We start from the raw sequence: 22515 nt of genomic DNA, 5'->3' as shown, positions 1-22515 counted from the left end.
CAGAACCTGTATCTGACACTGCATCAACAAGGCTAAGCACCTTTGGCTAAGGAGGTCATGAGCACTCAGGGAAAACCTACTATGTTATTTGCTGACACCTTGAATCTCTAAGTGATGCATAAATAAATGCATTGCTCAACTCTCATCAGAAGTTTCCTGCAGTGGATGGCAACTAACACAGAAATCCACAACCGGCCAGCATGAGCAGAGTAAGAGGCTTCAGAATGCTAAACCCTAAAGACGATATCTCTGTTACATTCCTCCCTTCATGGTGTAGGCAGTCTATGAGAAAGACTATAAGGTCCAGAGTTGGTTGTTGTCTTCAAGGAAACAGTGTTTTTCATTTATAATAAGTCAGATGCACATATTAACTTACAGAGACTGATTGTCAATGTATGCACAAGTTCAAGCCAGATAAAATTTCAGCATAGAAGAGGATAGGAGAGGTGAGCATGAAGTCTGTCCATCCCAACCAGTCCAGTATCATCCCATGCCATGCCCCACCCTCTTTCATGAGTAGCTATTGACATTTGATCCTTGCTGGGATAAGTAAAGTCTGTTTTCCTCAGTGTAGTTATAACTTACTCTGGGGTAGATCTCATACCCAGAGGTAGTCAGGCAACATAAACTAGAGGAAAGGGGAAAAAGAGGAAAGGGTGAAGACAAAACAGACAGACAGAGAGGACGAAGTAGAACAGTTAGGGGAAGATCTGAAGGAATTGGGGGGAGGGGGTTGAATGCGATCAAAATACATTATAGGAAATTCTCAAAGAACAAATGAAAACATTATTTACAGAACAAACAAGCAGACACAACATCCACACACAATCATTGTAAGGTACTACAAAGAACAGGAAAAAGGCAGCTATAGTAATGTCGAACATAATCCCAGCACTTGGGTAAAGGAGGACATTGGGTTCAAGGAGACCTGGCTATAGTGAGCAAAAAAAAAAAAAAAAAACAAAGAAAATTCATAGGCACAGAAGGAATATTTAGCTACAGACACCATGGGTGCTGTTGGACTTTTTTAACAGCACTCAGGAGGCAGAGTTATGAGGATTCCAACTTGAGAGACAAACTGAGCTACAGAGTGAGACCTATCTTAGAAAAACAACAAAACAAAACCGGGGACTGGGGGCACATTCCTAAGATGTCACCAGAACTTAGAAATTGGAGACAGAAACACTAAGAGACACTAAGACACTAAGGTCATGCTCGGCTTTACAGAGTTCAAGAGCAGTGAGCTACATAAGACTACAAACCAAAACCAAACAGAAACCAAGCATGCAAGCAACAAAGCACGGAAAAGACTTCAGCTGTGTTTTAGAAGGCTAATCCTTTAACTTTTAATTAGCTAATAAAACTGCCATTTACAAGTATGAAGACCAGCATGAACTCAGTCATACTTCCTTTCTCCTAAAATAATGACAGTTACTTCTCCATCTCTGTTCCTTCTGCCAGGACGGTATTCAAATCTGAACCAGCAAACTCTTCTTTATCTTACATGCCACGGCTGTCTCTTGACAGCCATGGCATGTCTCTTAGAATGTACCTTTAAGTAAAGCATCACCTTTAAGTAAAGCATCACTATTCAATAGTGATGCTTTACTTAAAGGTACATTCTAAGAGATTTAATAAACCTGAGCCAGGTGTATTCCCAGACGCTCCAAGGCAGAGGCAGATAGATCTCTATGAGTTCAAGGACAGCCTGGTCTACAGAGCGAATTCCAGAAATTTGCATATACAAAACTACCACTTTACCTCCCCAAATGTACTTCTTTTAGTATACTGGCAAGGCCTTAAGTCTTCCTTAATGGTCTTTTTCTTGCTTGGTTTTTGCTTTCTGAGACAGGCCTTGAACTAGAGACCTTTCTATCTCTATCTTCTAACTTCCCTTCTCCCTTGAACATTTATTTACAAGTATATATCAACACATCAGGAGAGACTGCTTGATAAATATCACTTTAGCGACTGCTTGATAAATATCACTTTAGCATATACATATGCAGTACTAAGTTTTTGTAAACTATCAATACATGTATTTAGTGTATGGGTGCATTCAAGTGTGTGCATATGCCAGAGTGAATGTGGAGTCTGCGGAGCTCTCTATCCTTCTATAGCATGGGTCCTGGGGAACAAACTCAGGTTGTCAGTCTTGGCAGCAAGCATCTTTACCAAGTGAGCTATCAACCCCATATTCTTTCATTCTTTTGCTTTGTTTATTCCCTAGCAAAGGGTAGATTGGTTCTCAGGAAAATGGTACTGAATTGATATAAAACTAATGGGCTGAGGGAAAAAAGGGAGAACAATTTTCTTCTTCCATTCAAAAAGAACTAGAACTACTGGAAAGGAGAGCTCCACACTTAACCTCACCCACCTAGAAACGTAGCTACAATCATCTTTCATTTCTTTACTTCTACTTAAAGATCCCTCCTGATCAGAGCTACCCTCTTTGAAGTGCCTCACAAGAACGGTATAGATGAGCTTTTCACAGCCTTTTAAATAAAACTGTATCATCACATTTTCACGGTTGTTGTTGTTTTGAGACAAGGTTTCTTTGTGTAACCTTGGCTGTCCTAGAACTAGTCTGTAGAACAGGCTGCTCACAAATTCAGACATCCACCTACTTCTGCCTCCTGAATCCTGGTATTAAAGGCATGTGCTACCATTCCCCGGCTACATTTTTACTCACTGTAAGCCACTTGTTTCTTCTGCCTCCCACACTCCAAGAATAAAGGTATGAGCCATTCCAAGGGGTTGCCCTAGAATTTTTTTTTTTTTTTTGAGTCAGGGTTTCTCTGTATAGCCCTGGCTATCCTGGAATTCACTCTGTAGTCCAGGCTGGCCTCGAACTCAGAAATCCAACTGCCTCTGCTTCCCAAGTGCTAGGATTAAAGGTGTGTGCCACCACTGCCCGACTGCCCTAGAATTCTTGATCCTCTGAGAACTGGATTACAGGAATGCATTGCTATACCTCAATGTGTGTGTATGTGTGTGTAGTCATGGTGAATGGTGTATATATTGAAGGTTTAATGTAAACCTATCACTCAGATCAAAATACGACTTGAGTTATAAGTTCAAGTTAATTAAGAAGTCTCACATGCTGTAGGAGTAAAGGACACTGGCCTCGGTCCTCCAGGATTTATTGGTGGGAGGGGTGGCATGATGGGAGGTGAGGATCTTGACTGTATCTTCACTTCCACAGGCGATCCAGGCATTGCTGGCACCCTTTTCTCACAACCAACTGTAAAGAATAAAAGAAAGGGAGGTCAAAGCTCTCTACAAAATAATAATAAATATCAATGACAATTGAAAATGAACCTATTTCCCCCAGAGGACTCAGAAATTAAGATGAAGCTTCCAAGGGTTCATGTCCTAACATCTAGCTCTGTGGGTGCTACCTTATTTGGGGAATAGGAAAAAACCTGTTTTTTAAAAATCTAATCGCATTTTTACTTTTTTAGTGTGTTTGTGTGTGCGTGTGAGGGGGGTACCATGCTATGTGTTTGGAGATCAGAAGATAACTTTCTAGAGCCAGATCTCTCCTACCATGTAGGTCCAAGATAACAAAGTCAGGCTATCAGGCTTGGCAGTAACCACCTGACTAGCTAAGCCACCTTGCAGACCTGGGAAAGAACCTTTTTTTTTTTTGGGGGGGGGGGGGGGGGAGAGGGAGACAAGCACAATTGGAAAGATGACTCAGCAGTTAAGAACACTGACAGCTCTTCCTGAGAGTCTGGGTTCAATGCCCAGTGCCCACATGGCACCTCATAACTGTCTATAAAATAACTTCAGTTCCAGGGGATCTGATGCTCTCACAGATATAAATGCAACCAAAATGCCAAGGCACATGAAAAAAAAATGTTAAATGGGGGCTGGAGAGATGGATGGCTCAGAGGTTGAGAGCACTAGGCTGCTCTTACAGAGGACAGAGGTTCAGTTACTAGCTCACAACCTTCTCTATCTAACTCCTGTTCCAGGCAATCTCTCAGCCTCCTCTGGCCTCTCATATATGGAGGCAAAAACAAATAAACACATAAGAAAAATCCCCAAAATTATGAAAACCAAAACCAAAACAGAATCTCAAATGTTGTCACACGGCCTGTAATCCCAGGACTGGGGAGGTAAAAACAGAAGGATCAGGAGCTAAAAGCCAGACTCTAGCTTTAAGACATTTTGGATTAAATGAGGCAAAACCCTGACTTTTAATAAATAAATAAATTATTTCTCATCCGAGAGAACCTATTAATACTTGATTAATAGGCTCACCTTTAAAGTTAACTATATACCTTTCACTAATTTCCTGGGGTTTGTCTTGTCTTATATTTTTAAACTTAAATACTGCAGTAGCAGTTGTCTTCAATTTCAAGTGCAAAAGACTACAGAAAAGGTTTAAATGAGAAGGTAAAAATCAAAGTTTTCTTGTAGGATCAGTTATTAAGATAGTATATTCTAGCATGTTCATATAAACCACAAGGTATATCTTAGCATATTTACCACATTTTCTGATAGGAAAGATGTCCCTAAATACTGTTTTATGTTCTAGTTTCCAGTAGCTAATTTTGGAATGGGACAGATAAACAGAAAGTATCAAGGAAGCCAAGCCCTACCCGCTACATTACAATCCCCCTAACAAAACCTACAGTATTCTGAAAACCATGAGGTTAAAATTTCCCACTCTTGCTGTCCCTAGCCTGGTTGCTTTCTTCATGAGATGATGGTCGTCCTATCTGATTAGTGGCCTAATGAGCTGTTACACTGGCTTCTTCTTCCTGCCCGTGTTTTCTCAGTGCCCTTCAGAGAACAGTTGACGTGTTTCCAGGTCTTCCATCTGGGGCCCAGCTTTCTGGAGGGGATGGGAGGAAGGAACCGGCAGTTGTCTCACACTGTTATGCTATGTGCAGTGTGCATCAACCTGGAGGGGATCTTTCTCAGACCACCTGTCTTTACAGCAAGGGTGCTCCAGGCTCGAGTAGGCTCAGCAGTCAGATAGATGTGTTTTAACATTCAGCACTTGGCAGAATAACAACAGTGGGTCAGCCCAACTCCAACTGCATGCTTCATCTTCTGAGAACTTAGCTAGTGGATAAAATCCAGCCTCAAGAACAGTTTACAGGTCACGCGCGTTACCTACTTCTCGATTCCTTCACTCCACCATCCAGCACCAGTACTATTATTCCTACTTTAAACAGTAATGATGGTCTGCAAAAGGAGAAGGCTGATTTGGCTCCTCCTGCTACTCATGATCTACACAAAGTTTAGCTAACAATTTCACCTTTCTACATCTTATTTTCAACACAAGTCAATGAATGACAACAAAAACCTTTTGAAAGGAAAGCTATGAAAATCAGAGACAGGGCTGGAGAGAGAGAGATCAGAGATTAAGAACACAGCTGCTCTTCCAGAGGACCTGGGTTTGAATTCTCAGCACCCACATGGTGGTCTCTAACTCCAGTTCCAGGGGATACAATGCTTCAGGCCTCTACCAGCATCAGGCACAAATGTGATACATAAACATACAGACAGACAAAATGCATACACAAGTAAGATAAATGGGGTCGAGAAAGTTGGCTCAGCAGTTAAGAGGACATCACTTGTCCTGTCAGTAGAGGACCTGTGTTTGGTTCCAGCACCACATGATGGTTGACAACCATCCAGAACTGCACTTCCACTTCCAGGTGATCTGACAACCATTTTCTGAACTCTGTGGGCACCAGGCATACACATCAATACATGCAGGCAAAAAACACCTATACACAAAATGCTCTTAAAAAATAGATAAATAAATAAATAAATACACAGGAAGACCTTGTCTTAACAACAACAACAAAACAAAAAACAAAAAGACAAGAAAACTATAAAAGAAAGAAAAAAAGAACAGCAATGCCCGAGAACGCATTAACAATAGAAATAAAATGGGAAGGGGGGTGTTTAAAAAGATACTTCTGATTAGAACACTGGAGATGTACCTGGTCACGATGAGGTGATAGATAGGAAATGCACACCAAGGAGGAAATGCTGACGAAGGGAAAGAACACTAGCAAGAGTAAATTTGGAGAAATAAATTATGTATTTAGTATGGGACAATGAGAGGGGTTTTGTTTGTTTGTTTGTTTATTGGTTGGTTGGTTGGTTTTTTTTTTCTAGACAGGGTCTTATTATGTAGCCCTGGCTGTCCTTGAACTCACAGAGATCCTCCTGAATACTTGGATTAAAAGTATTAGTCACTCCACCTGGCAGGACATTAAGTTTTTATATTGCCTCTAAACCAAATATATGTTCCCAGTTGGTAGGTGAATAAGAAGTTTGGAAATAAAATACTTCAGCTTCAAACTGGAAGAGACCCAACATAATAATGAGAAAATTGACTCTATGAAAGAATGGAAAAAATATATAATTTAAAAAATATATTTTTAAATATAAGAAGTCATTTAGATTAAAACTTCCATTTTGAGTAGGGGTGAAGTAAAGTTTTACGTTCCTAAGACCTCCCTGGGAACTGACATCCTACCTGACAGAAGGAGACATGCACAGAGTAACTTACACTATGCTTGGCAGGTGAAAGCGCCAATGTCGGGTAAGGCAAGTCCCCTGCTACAGCTGAATGTCCCAAACAGTGAAGACAGGGTAAAGGTGCAACAAGAACAGGCTCCCACGGAAGCCCCCTCCTTACATTCTGACTGTGATAACTGGGTTTCAGCCTTAAAAGCTGGTAGGATCTTGACTCAAAGTGGCAGGCAGTTCAGTTCCCGAGCCTGGACTACTTCCCTGATTGATCAATCAGTCTTGGCGTGTACATTCAAAAAACCCTGTCTGACTGAGATCTGTGTGAGATCAGTGATTCCCAGACCCCAACACCAGATCTCATCGCTCTGTACATTCTACAATCTGTCCATATCTGTCCCATGAAAAATCTGGCTTTACATTTCTTTGCTGCCATTTCCAGTACCTAATTCTGAAAAGTCATGTCTCCAATCTAAACCAGCGATTCTCAACCCTTTGAGGGTTGCTTAGCAAACACCCTGCACATCAAATATTTATGTTATGATTCTTAACAAAATTAGTCATAAAATAGCAATGAAATAATTGTATGGTTGGGGGTCACCACAAATGAGAAACTGAAAGGATCGCAGCATTAGGAAGGTTGAAAAGCACTGATCTAAACCAAAGCTCCTTTAAGACAAGGAATTTACAAGGAAAGAAGAAAAAACAAATGTGAAAGCTGGGGAGATGGCTCAGCAGTTTAAGAATGCTTGCTGTTATTTCAGAGGTCCTAAGTTTGATTCCCAGGACCCACACAGTGGCTCACAATTCTCTATAACCTTTCAGGGGATTTGATACCATACCCTCTTTTATCTTCCTCACACCCCGGGCACATTCAAGATGTACAAATAAACATGCTGGCAAAACATAGATAGGAAAAAAAAAAGTTTTTTTAAGTAAAGGAAAAGGGCCAGGTGTGGTGGTGCTCGCCTTTTAATAGCAGAATTTGGGAGGCAGAGACAGCCTAAGTTCAAAGCCAGTGTGGTCTTTCTGTATCTTCATCTGAAGGCTGCTAGCAGAACACTGACTTCCAGGCAGCTGGATGAGGGTCCTAAAGCCCACACCTACAGTGACACACCCACTCCAACAGAAAGAACTCTCAGCTCTTCCTGAGAGGACACCATGCCTGCCCAGACACTGCCATGTTCCCACCTTAATAATAATGAACTGAACCTCTGAACCTGTAAGCAAGCCTCAATTAAATGTCGTCCTTTATAAGACTTGCCTTGGTCATGGTGTCTGTTCACAGCAGTAAAACCCTAAGACATTCATAAACAACAACAACAACAAAAATTCTTTAAAAAGTCAGGGCAATGGTGGTGCACACCTTTAGTCCCCTTTAATCCCAGCACATGAGAGACAGAAGCAGGCGGATTTCTGAGTTTGAGGCCAGCGTGGTCTACAGAGTGAGTTCCAGGACAGCCAGGGCTGTACAGAGAAACCCTGTCTCCAAAAACAGACAAAAATCATATTTTAGAAGCAGTCAGGTTACTGTGAATACCAGGCCAGCCAGGAATACACAAGTGACACTCTCTCTCAACACACTAATACCTATAATTTTGTGAGTGTGGAGTCAAAGGACAACTTGGGAGAATCCATTTTCTCTTTCTACCGGGTGGGTTACAGGGATTGAACTCAAGCTACAAGGCCTGGATGCAGCAGCTTTTATCTGCTAAATAATCTTTACAGCTCTAAAGTACCTTTTACATTTTATTTACTGGGTTTGAACTGTGTTATGATGGAAGAGCGGGCTCTTGGATCTACTGAGCTTCTGCCTGACCTTGTCTCTTACTCAATTGTCTGAGCTTCAGCACAGTTCCAAATGGTTGGCAGTAAGGCTGGAAATGACCCGAGAAAGGCGGTGCCCCCTCTTCCCCCCGACACCCAGCAGGTTCCCTAAAATCTAGGACAACCAGCCACTGACATCTCAGCCATCCTGGACAGAGCATCTCACCATAGAGGTACTTGAGCTGGCAGGAACTGCATCAAAAGACTTAAAGGTAAAGTGTATTACCCCTTATTACTTGCAACTTGCTATTTGTGGAGATGATCAAGGCTGTGATTGCTGGTGGCAGTGTCAGCCCACACATCCACAAATCTCTGGGAAGAAAGGATAACAGAAGACCATCTAAGGATGTCAGAATTCCTTAATTACTTCAAGTCTAAATTTAACAGCTGCCCAGTGCTGGTGATTCCAGTGGACTGAATCTCTATGAATATTCCAATTTTGCCTTTTTGTAATTCTATTTGAGCAAGTTAGAGGCTTAATTAGCCTTCCAACCAAGTAACTTGTGCAACTGAGTCTTAACCATATTTAAATGTTACTGTGCCTTTAAAAAAAAGCTATTGAGGGGCGCAGAGATGGCTCAGAGGTCAGGAGACTGCTCTTTTAGAGGTCTGAAGATAAATTCCCACAAACCATATGGTGGCTCACAACTATCTGTGATGGGATCTGATGCCCTCTTCTGGTGTGTCTAAAGACAGCTACAGTGTAAATATATATAAAATAAATAAATCTTAAAAACAAAACAGCTATTAAATAGGAAGTAGTGGGTTTTTGACTGAGTTGACTGTTTTGTTTTGTTTAAAAAAAAAATCCCTGTTTGAATTTAAATTGCCTAAGTTATAGTAACAAACATTTGGTTTTCTATAGACATTGTTTCCACTCTGGTCATATCCCCAAAACAAGACACCCTCCCAAACAAACAAACAAACAAACAAACGAAAAAACACCTTTTAAACTTGTGTAAGTTCACATGGGGTCGCCAGGGAGGCATCTAAACTCCTTTATTTTATTCCTTTGGGACAAGGTGTCTCTAAACCTGGAACCAGATTTGTGGTCAGCAACCACAGTGAATCTTCCTAATCTTCCTGTCTCTATTCACCCACGCCTCTAGCTGTTACACAGTCACCTGTTATTCTCCCAGAGTTCCCGAGTTCAATTCCCAATATACACACTATACAGGTGAGGGTGGCCACACCCAGTTTTTCCCACTGGTGCTAAGATCTCAGCAAGTTCTCATGCTTGTGCAGCAAGCACTCTTACCCACTGAAATCTTTCTTCAGGTGTGGCGACAAGTCCTATATGCCCAGCACTTGTTAAGTAAACAGGAGGAACAGGAATGAGTTCAAGACCATCTTCGGCTATGTTAAGATACAAAGACATCATGATCTACAATGAGACTTTGTTTCAAATTCTATCTGACTTGTGCCAAGGCATTTAAAAGAACACAAGAAGGCTGGAGAGATGGCTCAGCGGGTAGGAACACTGACTGCTCTTCCAGAGGTCCTGAGTCCAAATCCCAGCAATCACATGGTGGCTCACAACCATCTGTAATGAGATCTGTCGCCCTCTTCTGGTCTGTCTAAAGATAGCTACAGTGTACTTACATATAATAATAAATAAATAGTGGGGCCAGAGCAAGCAGAGATCTTGACAATTCCCAGCAACCACATGATGGCTCACAGCCATCTGTACAGCTACAAGTGTACATATAAATCTTAAAACAAAATAAAACAAAACAAAAAACAAAGAAACAAAAAACACAGGAGGGAGCTGGAGAGATGGCTCAGTGTTTAAGAGCTCTGGCTACTCTTCCAGAGATCCTGAGTTCAATTTCCATCAGCCACATGGTGGCTCACCACTATAATAGGATCTGATGCCCTCTACTAATTTTCAGCTATACATGCAGACATTCATAAAATAAATGAATCTTTTGTTTGTTTGTTTTTTGTTTTTTTTCAAGGCAGGGTTTCTCTGTATAGCCCTGGCGGTCCTGGAGCTCACTTTGTAGACCAGGCTGGCCTCAAACTCAGAAATCCACCTGCCTCTGCCTCCTGAGTGCTGGAATTAAAGGCATGCGCCATCACACCCGGCAAAATAAATGAATCTTTTTAAAAAAAAAAAAAAAGCACAAGAACAAGGAAAGAATAAATATACCCTTTCACCAAAGATTAAGAACATAAAAGACTACACACAAATCTTCTCCTACAAGCACAATAGCTATAATATTTTTAGGCCAGATTAAGAGTTCATTTAGGACTTGGGATATATCTCAGTTGGTAGACACCTCATCTAACGTGCATGAAGAAGGTACTCACATAAACCCTTAACCCAGGACTTGGAAGTAAGAGAATCAGAAGTTCAAAGGCCTCAACTACAATGAGTATGAGTAATAATCTAGACTACATAAGACCAAACCCATAAAATTTTCATTTCTTCCTCAATTTAAAAGTACGTCTCAGGCTTGGAACTGGTTGTATATGCCTAGTTTCAGCAGGCAGATCTCTGAGCTCAAGGCCAGCCTCCACAGTATACAGCAAGACCTTGCCTTGAGGGAGGAGGGCCTAATGTCCTCAATTCTAGGACAGCCAGAGAAATACAGAGAGACAGGGACAGCCAAATCTTTGTGAGTTTTGAAGCTAGCCTGGTCTACAAAGCAGGTCCAGGACATCCAGGACTATTACACAGAAAAATCCTGTCTCAAAACAAAACAAAACAAAAAAGAAAGAAAAAGAAAACAAAATAATAAGTAAAAAGGTTTGTTTGCAGCTAAGATGAGAGGGACAGAGTCTCCTGGACATAATGGGGCAACCTGTAACACTACTAGGAGGGCTAAGGACTCAAGGTTTGAAGTCACCCTTCCACAGCAAGCAAGGCTCCTGGGGAAGCAAGTGTGGAAGACAACACTGATCTTGAATCTGTGCCTGAAACCTGATTCTAATACTAACTGGTTAGCTACACTAGCACCTGAGACAAGCCATTCCAGAAAGGAGGCGTTACAATCCAGTAAGAGGTGAGAAAGTGCTGCTAGGTTATCCACACACAGCTATTCTTAGATAGCTCTCCCGTTAGAATGCATTAATAATCATTACGCCACTGAGTATGGAGGGTAGATAACTACAGGGTTTCTTCCAGTGTTAATCATTTTAATATTTAAAGATATGATGTAATCAGCCTGCCAACATCAAAACCTGTTGATAACCTGAATGCAAGTAAAAGCAGCAGCAACACAGCTGACCTGATAATGTAAATATGGAAGAGTGAAATATGGATTGCTGTAACCCAGTTCCAGCAAATGTTTATTTGGAGTAACAGAGTCTACTCCAACTGCACACCATCTGTTTCCAATCTCCACTAAGGTATTATTTTTCACATCAAGAGAAATAACAAATACCCTGAACCTTTTCAGGGAGGCTACCTTTGCCACAGTCTAAATTTACTAATCTCAACTGTTTAACATTATGTAGAATTAATGTTCTGGCCAAACATTTATTAGCACAGTCAGAATCCAAAAGCCCAAGAGTGTCAGAAAATAAGTTAACTCTAGTCTTTTTATTCAAATACAATCCTCCTCACTTCATTTGCTTATTTGTTTATGTGTCTAACACAGAACACTGTCAACTTTTCATACCACTAATTAATGGCTCTCCTATGATGGAAACTCAGGTCTCTCTAGCTCCAGTTCTGACACAACTGGAAGACACAAGTATCAGAGTAAATGCTGCCAGTCCAACTGCAGACTATTTTACAAGGTATCACATATCCCTCATCCACTAGTGATACCACAGCCATGGGCAATCACAACTAGGCCCTAACCCTGCTTCAGACATGTCACTTCCAATCTAGCTGATTTAAACCCTAAAACGAGTCCTCTCAGAAATGAATTTAAACTCTTCTTTTTTTATTATTATTATTTTTTAATTAGGTATTTTCTTCTTTTACATTTCCAATGCTATCCCAAAAGTCCCCCATACCCTCCCCCTCACTCCCCTACCCACCAGAATTTAAACTCTTCTAATGAATTCTTCGGGTTCTTACAACAAAATATAAACGTTTTGCCTTGGTTTACTGATGGGAGACCTGATGTTTCTCTATGTATCCTAAGCTAGGCTTGAACTTATACTATGTAGCCCAGGCTGATCTGGAACTTGTAGCAATCTTCCACCATCAGTCTCTAAAATGCTGGGGTTAGAGTACTCTCCAGGGTCTTTTAAACAGTTTCTAAAGTTTGGTCTGGAATTGTTGGAGCAATCTAGAGCCCCTTTGTGGAAGAGGATAGGCAAGTGGGGAGGAGAGAAAACTGAAAAGGCAAGCTCATGAAAAGATATTTATATTTCTATAGTCATTCCCATTAACAGCATTATTCACAATAGCTAAACCAAAGAAGCAGAGACAAGGAATGGTGCAGAACAGTAATCCTAGTGTTTTCAAGGTAGAAGTAAGAGAATCAAGCATTCTAAGCCAGCCTCAGTTACATACCACATTCAAGGTCAGCCTGGGCTACATAGCACCATCTCAAAAACACCAACCAAACACTACACACCCCCTGGGGAAAATGAAGTCTATACCTACAATGCAGTAATAATCAGCCTTGAAGGAAATTTTGACATGTTAGAAAAGTATAATGGGGGGCTGGAGAGATGGCTCAGAGGTTAAGAGCATTGACTGCTCTTCTGAAGGTCCTGAATTCAATTCCCAGCAACCACATGGTGACTCACAACCATCCGTAATGAGATCTGGCACCCCCTTCTGGAGTGTCTGAAGACAGCTACAGTGTACTTACATATAATAAATAAATAAATCTTTAAAAAAAAAAGAAAGAAAGAAAAGAAAAGGAAAGAAAAGGAAAGAAAAGGAAAGGAAAGAAAAGAAAAGAAAAGAAAAGAAAAGAAAAGAAAAGAAAAGAAAAGAAAAGAAAAGGAAAAAAGGCAGACCCTTCTGATCTCCCTCCCTTCCCCTTCATCTTTGTCACTACCTTTGCCTTCTTCCCTCACAATAAACCTCCCACGTGGAACTGTAAAAAGAAGAAGAGAAAAGAAAAGTGTAATGGTGTGCTATGTGAAATAAGCCAGACACAAAAAGGCAAATGCTGTGGGTCTACTCATAAGGTTTCCTGAGAGAATGGTAGGTGCCAGGAGTTACCATTTAATGTATATAGAATTTCAATTTAAAAGACAGTTTCTGCCGGGCGTGGTGGCGCACGCCTTTAATCCCAGCACTCGGGAGGCAGAGGCAGGTGGATCTCTGAGTTCGAGGCCAGCCTGGTCTACAAAGTGAGTTCCAGGACAGCCAGGGCTATACTGAGAAACCCTGTCTCGAAAAACCAAAAAAAAAAAAAAAAAAAGACAGTTTCTGAAGATGGATGATGATGATGACTAAACTTAACAGCACTGAACAGTACATCATTTAAGATACATTGGGCAAGGGAGCATGCCCTATAATCTAGCCCTCAAAAAGCTGTGGTGAAAGATCTAGAGTTCTAGACCAGCTGGGGCAAGTGTACAGCAAGATGGGGGGGGGGGGGGCGCTTATTTCAGTGGTAGAATGCTTGTGTAATACTTAAGTACCTGAGAATTGATCCACAGGGGAGAGAGGGAGGGAGAATATGGAGGATGGATCCAAATTCAGGGACTCTGAAAAAGCAGTATGTGCTCTTAACCAGTAAGCCTGGTACCATCTGTAGCTTTTTAAAATTTTTTATTTAATCTTCTCTTACACAATACAGTGTGACCAGTGTCATCCCCTCCCTCCATTCCTCCCAGTTTCCTCATCTCCCCACTCCTCCAGATCCACATCAGCACCACAATGCTCCACCCCTACCCCAGAAAAAAGCAACATCAACCAAACACAGCACAAGACACAGGAGGACTAGGCACCAACCCCTCACATTAAGCCTGGCAAGGGCAATCCAGTAGGAGGGAAGAAGTCCCAAAGGCAGACAGAAGAGTCAAAGACACCCCCAACATCCACTGTCTGGAGTCCCCCTAAAACACGCCCAGGACCTAGCACAGACCAGTGCAGGTCCTGTCTCTGTGACAAACCCCCCTCCAAGCCCTGCTTTGTTAATTCTGTAGCCTTGCTCTTAGTGTCCTGACACCTCTGGCTCCCACGGTTCCTCCTCCCGCTCATCCACCAGGTTCCCTAAACTCTGAGTGTAGGGACCAGAGAGACACCTCCAACCCTGGCTCTCTCTCTGCCTAATGTTTGGCTGTGGGACTCTGCATCCTCTACTCCTTCTTTAATTATTTACTTAGATTCTCTGAGACAGTTTTCCCCAAGTAGCCTTGGCTGGCCTGGAACTTGCAACATAAGACAGTTTGGCCTTGAACTCATAGCATCTGTCAGCACTCTTCATGCTTCTGGTTACAATTTTTTTCAAGTGATTTTTATCATTCATAGATAGATATGTAGACAGACAAACAGACAGACAGACATTTTGCCTGAATGTATGTGCCAGAATAGAGTAATAGATTCCCTGAAACTGGAGTTAAAGGAAGTTGTTAACCTGCCATGTGGGTGCTGGGAATTGAACCCAAGTGCTATCAACTACTGATCCATCTCTCTCCAACCCTTAAGAAATCTAAAACATTTATTTTAGTGTGTGCACACACATATACATGAATGTGCAGGGGGTTCGTTCTCTCTGACACCACGTAAGGATGAGGGGTCAAACTAAGACTATCAGGCTTGGGAGGGGACGAATACTTGTACCCACAGAACCACCTCACTGACCACACATTCTCCTCCCCCCAATTCTATTCTTTGTGTATGAGGAGAGTTAAGTGTGTGTATATACATGTTTATGTTTGTCTGTGAAGATGTACATGTGTATTTGTGGAGGCCAGAGAGGTCCACATCAGATGTTTTCTTCCATCACTCTTCATCACAGTTTTGGTGACAAAGTCCTTCCCTGAATCTGGAGTTGGACAATTTGGCTAGGCTGGAGTGCCAATGAGCTCAGGTCTCCACAATGGGATTACAGACTCAAGCCTAGCTTTTACATAGGTGTTAAGAATTGAATACAGGTCCTCCATGACAACTGAGCCATCTCTCCAGACCATGTTTGTAGATTTGCTTTTTTGTTTTATATTTTCTTTTAAATACCGTTTCATCCCACAGCCCATTCTAGCCTGGAACCCACTATGTAGCTCAGGCTAAACCTTAATCTCACAGCAGTATCTTGTATCAACCTCAGGAGTACTGTGATTACAGATGAGAGCCATTACATTCAGGTTTTTATTTATTTTTTTATCCCATTAAGTGAAAGTAAGTTAAGGAGTGGTGGTGGCTGTCTTTAATTAATGCTAGCACTCTGTAGTGGAGCTCTTAAGTTCAAAGTCAGCCTGTATCAGGCAAACCATAGCAATACTATGAGATCCCAACTTAAAAAGTTAAACAGGTACTGGGCTGTGGTAGTGCATGCCTTCAATCCCAAGCACCCAGGAGGCAGATCTCTGTGAGATCAAGGCAGTCTGGTCTACAGAATGATTTCCAGGACAGCCAGGGCTACACAGAAGAACATGGTCTCAAAAAAAACCTAACAAAGCAAAAAATAAAAACCAACAAACAACCAATAAACAAAGGCATATGTTCTTAGTACTGTCTTTCTCTTTCAAATAGTCTATCATGTTAACTATAAGCATAGTGGCTTGGCTTTTTTCCCCCCTCCAGAGTGCTAGGATTAAAGGTGTGCAAGACCATGCCTGATGAGATACAGGATTTCAAACTAAAATAATTAATTCTAAACCAGTCTGGCTACATGAGACCTTGTCCCTCCAAAAACTGTGGGCTGCAGAATGGCTTAGTGGTTAAGAGCATTTGTCACTCTGATAGGGCTCAGTTCATAGCATCCACCTTAGGCAGCTCACAACTGCCAATAAATCCAGCTTCAAGGGGGATCTAATACTCTCTTTTTGGTCTCCTTGGATGTACAAAGGTGGTAGAGAGTGAACAAAAAAGTGGGGAGGGAAGGAGGAAGACACCATAAATAAGTTATGTGGCTTATGACATATATCTGACCTCCACCCAATTCTAGTCAATTTGATCATCTGATTCTTTTGTATTTTCATTTGGTTTAAAATCAGCTTGGGCATGCGAGGCACTCTGAGCTGTATCCTTGGCTCTAAGAAAAGCTTTACCTCACATCACCACATTCCAGGTCATACTACACAAATATTTTCTTTTTATACATATTTGTCAAACTCTGACAGAGCTTGCCAGCCACCGCTAGGGTTCCACCTTGTTGTATGTCCCTTAATATTTGAAAAATTATGCTCCTATGGCCCCCAAAAGGATACAGTTTCTGGTTTAGAGTGGGAAAAAGCACACACACACAAACAACAGAGAACTTGGGGTTCAGGAGTGGAGAGACCGAAGACTAAGACTGCCATGAGAAGCTTCTGGCAATACGCTAACTGTAACAGTATCTGGTACGGAACTTCTGACATAGAGCATGGTGCACTAAGGTAAAGATAGCCTGCCAATTAAATAACAAGTGGAACTGGGCAACTGCTAGCCAAGACAGGTGGTGATATAAACCCTGGAACCGTCGATGACCTGCCTACATGCTTATAAGCTCTTAGCAAGTCAGGCCGAAACAGCCAAACAAAAAATTAAATGAAGCTTTATGTATTTGGCTCAATCTGGTCTCTAGAAATTGTTAACAATAAACCAGTATGAGAGTACACACCTAAATCTCAACACACAGGACACATGTGGAGGTCAGAGGACAATTTATGGGAGTACGTTCTTTCTACTGTTTGGGACCCAGGGATAGAACCTGTAGACATAGTGGCATCTTAACACACTGCTCCATGACCAGCTCAAAACATTTTAAACTATTTGAATGAAACAATGTTAGTTACAAAAGATCCAGTCAAGAAATCTAGTCCTTAGGGCTGGGGAGATGGCTCAGCGCTTAAGAGCACTGAGTGCTCTTTTGAAGGTCCTGAGTTCAAATTCCAGCAACCACATGATGGCTCACAACCATCCACAACGAGATCTGGCACCCTCTTCTGGAGTGTCTGAAGACAGCTACAGTGTACTTACATATAATAAATAAATAAATAAATAAATAAATAAATAAATAAATAAATAAATAAATAAATAAGTCTTTTAAAAAAATAAAAAGGAAAAAAAGAAATCTAGTCCTCATTTGCTTGAGGAGGGAAATCCTGCAAGTTAGGATTAACAGTTATAAATGCCAAAACAGGGAAGACACTCAGAGAGCCATGACCACTGTCATGTGCGGGTAAGAGCATTGACTGCTCTTCCAAAGGTCCTGAGTTCAAATCCCAGAAACCACATAGTGGCTCACAACCATCCATATTGAGATCTGACGCCCTCTTCTGGTGAGTCAAGACAGCTACCAATCCCCCCCACATTTCCTCTGCCAGTCCCCACAGCTCTGCCAAAACACAATAAACTTGGAAGAAAATAGTCACCCATTTCCAGTTTGGGCTATTAAGATTTTTTTGTTTTGTTTTGTTTTGCTTTGTTTTTTCAAGCCCTGGCTGTCCTGGAAATCTCTGTAGACCAGGCTGGCCTTGAACTCAGAGATCTGTCTGACTCTGCCTCCCAAGTACTGGGATTAAAGGCGTGTGCCACCACTGCCTGGCTAACATTTTTTACAGATTATCTACACTCTCATTTGATACCATTAGTAGTCAGAAGAAAGAGCAAAAATAAACATATTTCAAAGTACTAATATTAAATTAGTAGGGTTAAAAATATTTCTTTGCCAGAAAAATATTCTCTTTGATTGTGTGACCTCACTCCTTAATTATTTGTCCTTAAGAAAATAACTCAAGGGAAAATGCAATTTATTCCACAGAGGAGTGGTCAATTAAATGGTAGAGCAGCATGTCAATGCAAACTGTGAAGACACTGAAAATAATTACAAAAAAATATCAGCAATTGGGGAATACATACAATACAGAGCCAGGTGGAGGGCCATTCTCTACAAAAAATTGTATGTACATTATAATTACAATTACTTATTAAAATACATGTGGTCACAGCAAGAGAACGATCGTGGAAATAGAACTAATGATATGGCTGGCATAAACAATAGGTGAACACTCACTTCCTTGAATCTGGGTCATAGCTTATAACAGATTTTTATTTACATTTTAGTTAAACTTGATTTCCTTCTCAACAATTAGACATCCACTGTGCTACCAAGCATTTTTTTTCATATATGGCTAGTATTACTCTAGTTACATTGACTTCCATTTTTAAGTCCAAAAATCCTTGAGTCTTTTAATAATTTCATATGTGTATATAATATGCTCTGATCACTCTCATGTCCTCCTTCCAGCCCCCCAGCCCTCACCTCCTCCAATTTAATTTAATTAAATCCCTTTTAATTAAACTATTTTTCTTTTTAGATTTACTTTGCATATATGTTTCTTTCATGTTTATGCCTGGTATACTGGGAAGTCAGAAAAATGGGTATCAGATCCCTCTAGAACTGGAGTTACAGTGTGAGCTGTCATGGGGATGTGCTGGAAATTGAACCCAGCTCCATTTCAAGAACAAGTATTCCTAACTGCTAAGTCATTTCTCTAGCTTTCCTGGTTCCACTTTTCTATCTTTCTATTTTGTTTTGGGCTAAACCAGGACTCCCAAGTGGACACATGTAAAGTTTCAACAGGTAGTCAGGATTGAGGAAACACTGGGACACAATATTTGAAACAGTAACACAACAGGGAAGGCAAATCAAGGCTCAAGTCATAAGCATAAGACCTCAGTCTTGACCTGGAGTCTCTTTAATAGAAGGGATTAAATTTGACCAGCTTGTCTTTTTACTGTTGCTGTGATGAAACATCCTAACAAAGGCAACTTTAAAGGAGAAAGAGTTTACTTGACCTCCTAATTCCAGGACAGGATCCTGTATGGAGCTGCCAAGAACAAAGAGAAATTACTGCATCCATGCTTAATGCTTAGCTCACTTTCTCCACCCTACTTAATAAAGTCCCAAACCTAGGAAATGGTACTCCTCACATTCGACTGGGTCTTCTCACATCGATGTAATCAAGATACAAGCCCCCACAGACATGCCCACGGGCCAATCTAATTTAGATACTCTCTCTTTGAGAATCTATTTGCAGATAAGTCTAGATTATTAATTAACAATTATTAATTAACAAACCAAAACAGGTCCATCCTTAGATGCTTACAGCCAAAATGTGTACTCTATGCTCATGTAAGAAGGGGTACTTTAGCCTCAAACTTAACATTTAACCTACTAAAAATCTCATTTTGAATTTGGAGAGTGTAAATTTTTGGCCAAATGCAAAACAAATCCGAGCACACACAAATAACAGCTCATCACCTCCATAAAGAGCTCAATTAAATCACCCCTAAATCTAATCTGTTTTGTTATCAGAAAGTGAAGCCAATACTGTTCTAAACTGCAAGCCACTTTGTAAATCATTCTCATCACTGCATCCATCCTACTGCTGTTACCATTTCTGGTCCTCTACTAAATGAGTTTACCAGATAGGGCAGGAGAAAAAAATTTTCTAATCTTAAAATGTTACTTAAAGGGCTAGGTGTATAGCTCACTTGTCAAAGTGCATAAACCAGGCCTTGTGAACACTAGCAAGGCAGGAGCGAGACTCAGAAATCCTCAGCTGAATAGTGAGCTTGATACCAACCTGGAAGGCTTGAGTTCTTAGTTTTAAAACAAAAAGCAAAACAAAACAAGAAACAGGAAAGTTGTGGTGATCTGAATAGGAATGGCCCACATAAACTTGTGTTTAAAAGCTTGGCCCATAGGGAAAAGGACTATTAAGAAGTGTGTGGCCTTGTTGGAGTGGGTGTACATCCTTGTTGGAGGAATTGTGTCACCATGGAGGAAGGCTTTGAGGACTCATATGCTCAAGCCAGGCCTAGTGTGGCAGTCTCCTGATGCCTAGAGATCAAAAACTTTCAGCTCCTTCTCCAGCACCATGTCTTCCTGCAAGCCACCGAATTTTCCACCATGACCATAATAGATGAAGCCTCTGAATTGTCAGCCAGCCCCAGTTAAATAAATGTTTTCCTTTATAAGAGTTGCAGTGGTCATGGTCTCTTCACAGCAATCAAACCCTAAGTCAGAAGGAAAGAAGGGTTACTTAAACCAATCAACAAAAATGAGGGCATGAAAAGAGGATGGAAAACTATAAAGCAAATGATATACAATGGCAAGCACTGCAATTCATACAGGAGGGAGTGCAGAGGGGATTTACAGAACTTTGAGAGTTATTCTTTCAAAGATCAGTAAAAGTGCTAAGAATGAATGTATAAGCTAACAAAATACATTGCAAAAGAATAAACCTGACAAATGGTTGTGATATTGCTAGTAGAAACAGACTATCACCTAAATACAAACTAAACTGACTTAGAAATTCATCTCATAAATTTCCAACTGTGGTTATTTAAGTTCAACAAATAATTTCATTCCCAAATACATGTAATTATCTTTTTGGAAAAATTATTTAAAAATATTTACTAAATATGATTCATTTAGAGAGAAAAACTTAGCTGGGAATGGTGGCACACACCTTTAATCCTAGCACTCAGGAGGCAGAGGCATGTGATGTGGATCTCTGAGTCCAAGGTCAGCCTGGTCTATACAAAGAAACTTTGTCTCAAACAAGCATAAAAAGACAGAAAAATCTCATCACGTACTGTGTTCACATTGCTGGCTGATAAGTTAGCTCTGTCTCCATAAATAGAATTAAAACTTAGATGAAAAGGGTCAGGTGTGGTGGCTCAGACCTCTCAGCGCTCAGGAAGCAGAGGCCAGTAGATCTATGAGCTTAAGGCAACAGAGTCAAGCACAAAACAAAAAAGAAAGCTAAATAAGGTTATAGATTGGGATACAGGATACAGTCCTGAAGAATGACCAACTACCATGTAGGTAAAACAACCCCATACTGACGACTAAATTAAAAATAGCAGATTTCTCAGACTAGTAGATTAATTATGTTCTAGAATAAAGAATCTAGATAGTAACATATAACTTAATGAAAATAATAGTATATTATGTTTATGAAAATGCACATTCTAAGCTGGGCATGGTGGCACATGCCTTTAATCCCAGCACTCGGGAGGCAGAGGCAGTGGGTTTCTGAGTTCGAGGCCAGCCTGGTCTACAGAGTGAGTTCCAGGACAGCCAGGACTATACAGAGAAACCCTGTCTCGAAAAAACCAAAACCAAAACAAACAAAGCACATTCTAGACATACTTCTCCATAGAAATGATAGTTAAGTATTCCTTAATACAGGATATGCTATGATAGAATAAGGAATATAGAGAAATTATAAGACAAGTTTTATTAAAGTACCATTGTTACTCCTAATACAAAGGTCACTGGAAGGCTAGCATGACCTAAGCAATGTACTAAGTACTAAGAATATAAACACAAAGATACAATCCCAATCTCAAGGAGTTTATGATGAGCTGGGCCCCAACACTCAGGAAGCTGACACAAAACAGCTGCCAGGAGTTCAAAACTAGCCTAGGACACCCAATGAAATCCTGTCCCAACTTCCAATCTTTATGCCATGAGTTATACTAAAGTTGTATAGGTATAACAAAAGGGAAGACTTATCTCAGTGAATCCAAGTGTTATCAAAGTGCAGATGTCTGGCCTGTTTACTTTCTTATTCTCATGACATGGTTTTAATCCATAGCTGAGGCTGGCTTCAAACTCCCTAGGTCTGACCACAGATGGGCGTTTTATCATTCTAATACTGTTTTAGGTTTCGACTACCCTTGAAAACTAAGATTCTTTTCCATTACATGAAGAGAATGTCTACATATCTTATACTTCAACATAGTACCTTCATACAGAGTCAGCACTTGTAGGAAAGCCCATTTTCCTATACATATCTTAATTAATGGACTTTCAAATGCTATAGCTAACTTCCTTTTGGATTTGGGAATAAGGAGCAGATGGCCTTCCCAACATAAAGTCTTACAAGAACTAATTTTTCCCTGACTTAAACCTACAGATTAATGAGCAACAGCAACTCTCATAATGATGTGACAATTATGCAGTGTGACAGCTGTTTATACCACTACCAAATGTGAGTTTTAAAACATAGGTTAACACCTCTGGTTCCTTCAGATTAAAGCAAAACAAAACAACATAAAGAATTTATCTATCTATCTATCTGTTTTGAAATACCAATCATGAG

At 40.7% G+C, this 22515-nt stretch overlaps 1 protein-coding gene across 7 annotated transcripts in view; it reads right to left on the bottom strand.

Moving 5' to 3' along the window:
• Cbfa2t2 (CBFA2/RUNX1 translocation partner 2) overlaps window positions 1-22515 on the bottom strand; it is a 103259-nt gene that overhangs the window by 35713 nt on the left and 45031 nt on the right. For 4 of the 7 annotated variants that reach the window (XM_006498642.3, NM_172860.2, NM_009823.1 and 1 more), the window contains exon 2: window positions 3101-3244. The exons of 2 other annotated variants lie outside the window; for them this stretch is intronic. In XM_006498642.3, coding sequence (XP_006498705.1) covers window positions 3101-3244 — 144 coding nt within the window. The remainder of the gene's footprint in view (window positions 1-3100; window positions 3245-22515) is intronic. One more of the 7 variants, NM_001285446.1, reaches the window with a different exon arrangement.

Source organism: Mus musculus, chromosome 2 (assembly GCF_000001635.26).
Source record: "Mus musculus strain C57BL/6J chromosome 2, GRCm38.p6 C57BL/6J".
NCBI classification, from domain to species: domain Eukaryota; kingdom Metazoa; phylum Chordata; class Mammalia; order Rodentia; family Muridae; genus Mus; species Mus musculus.
This window is presented reverse-complemented; position numbering and strand designations above follow the sequence as displayed.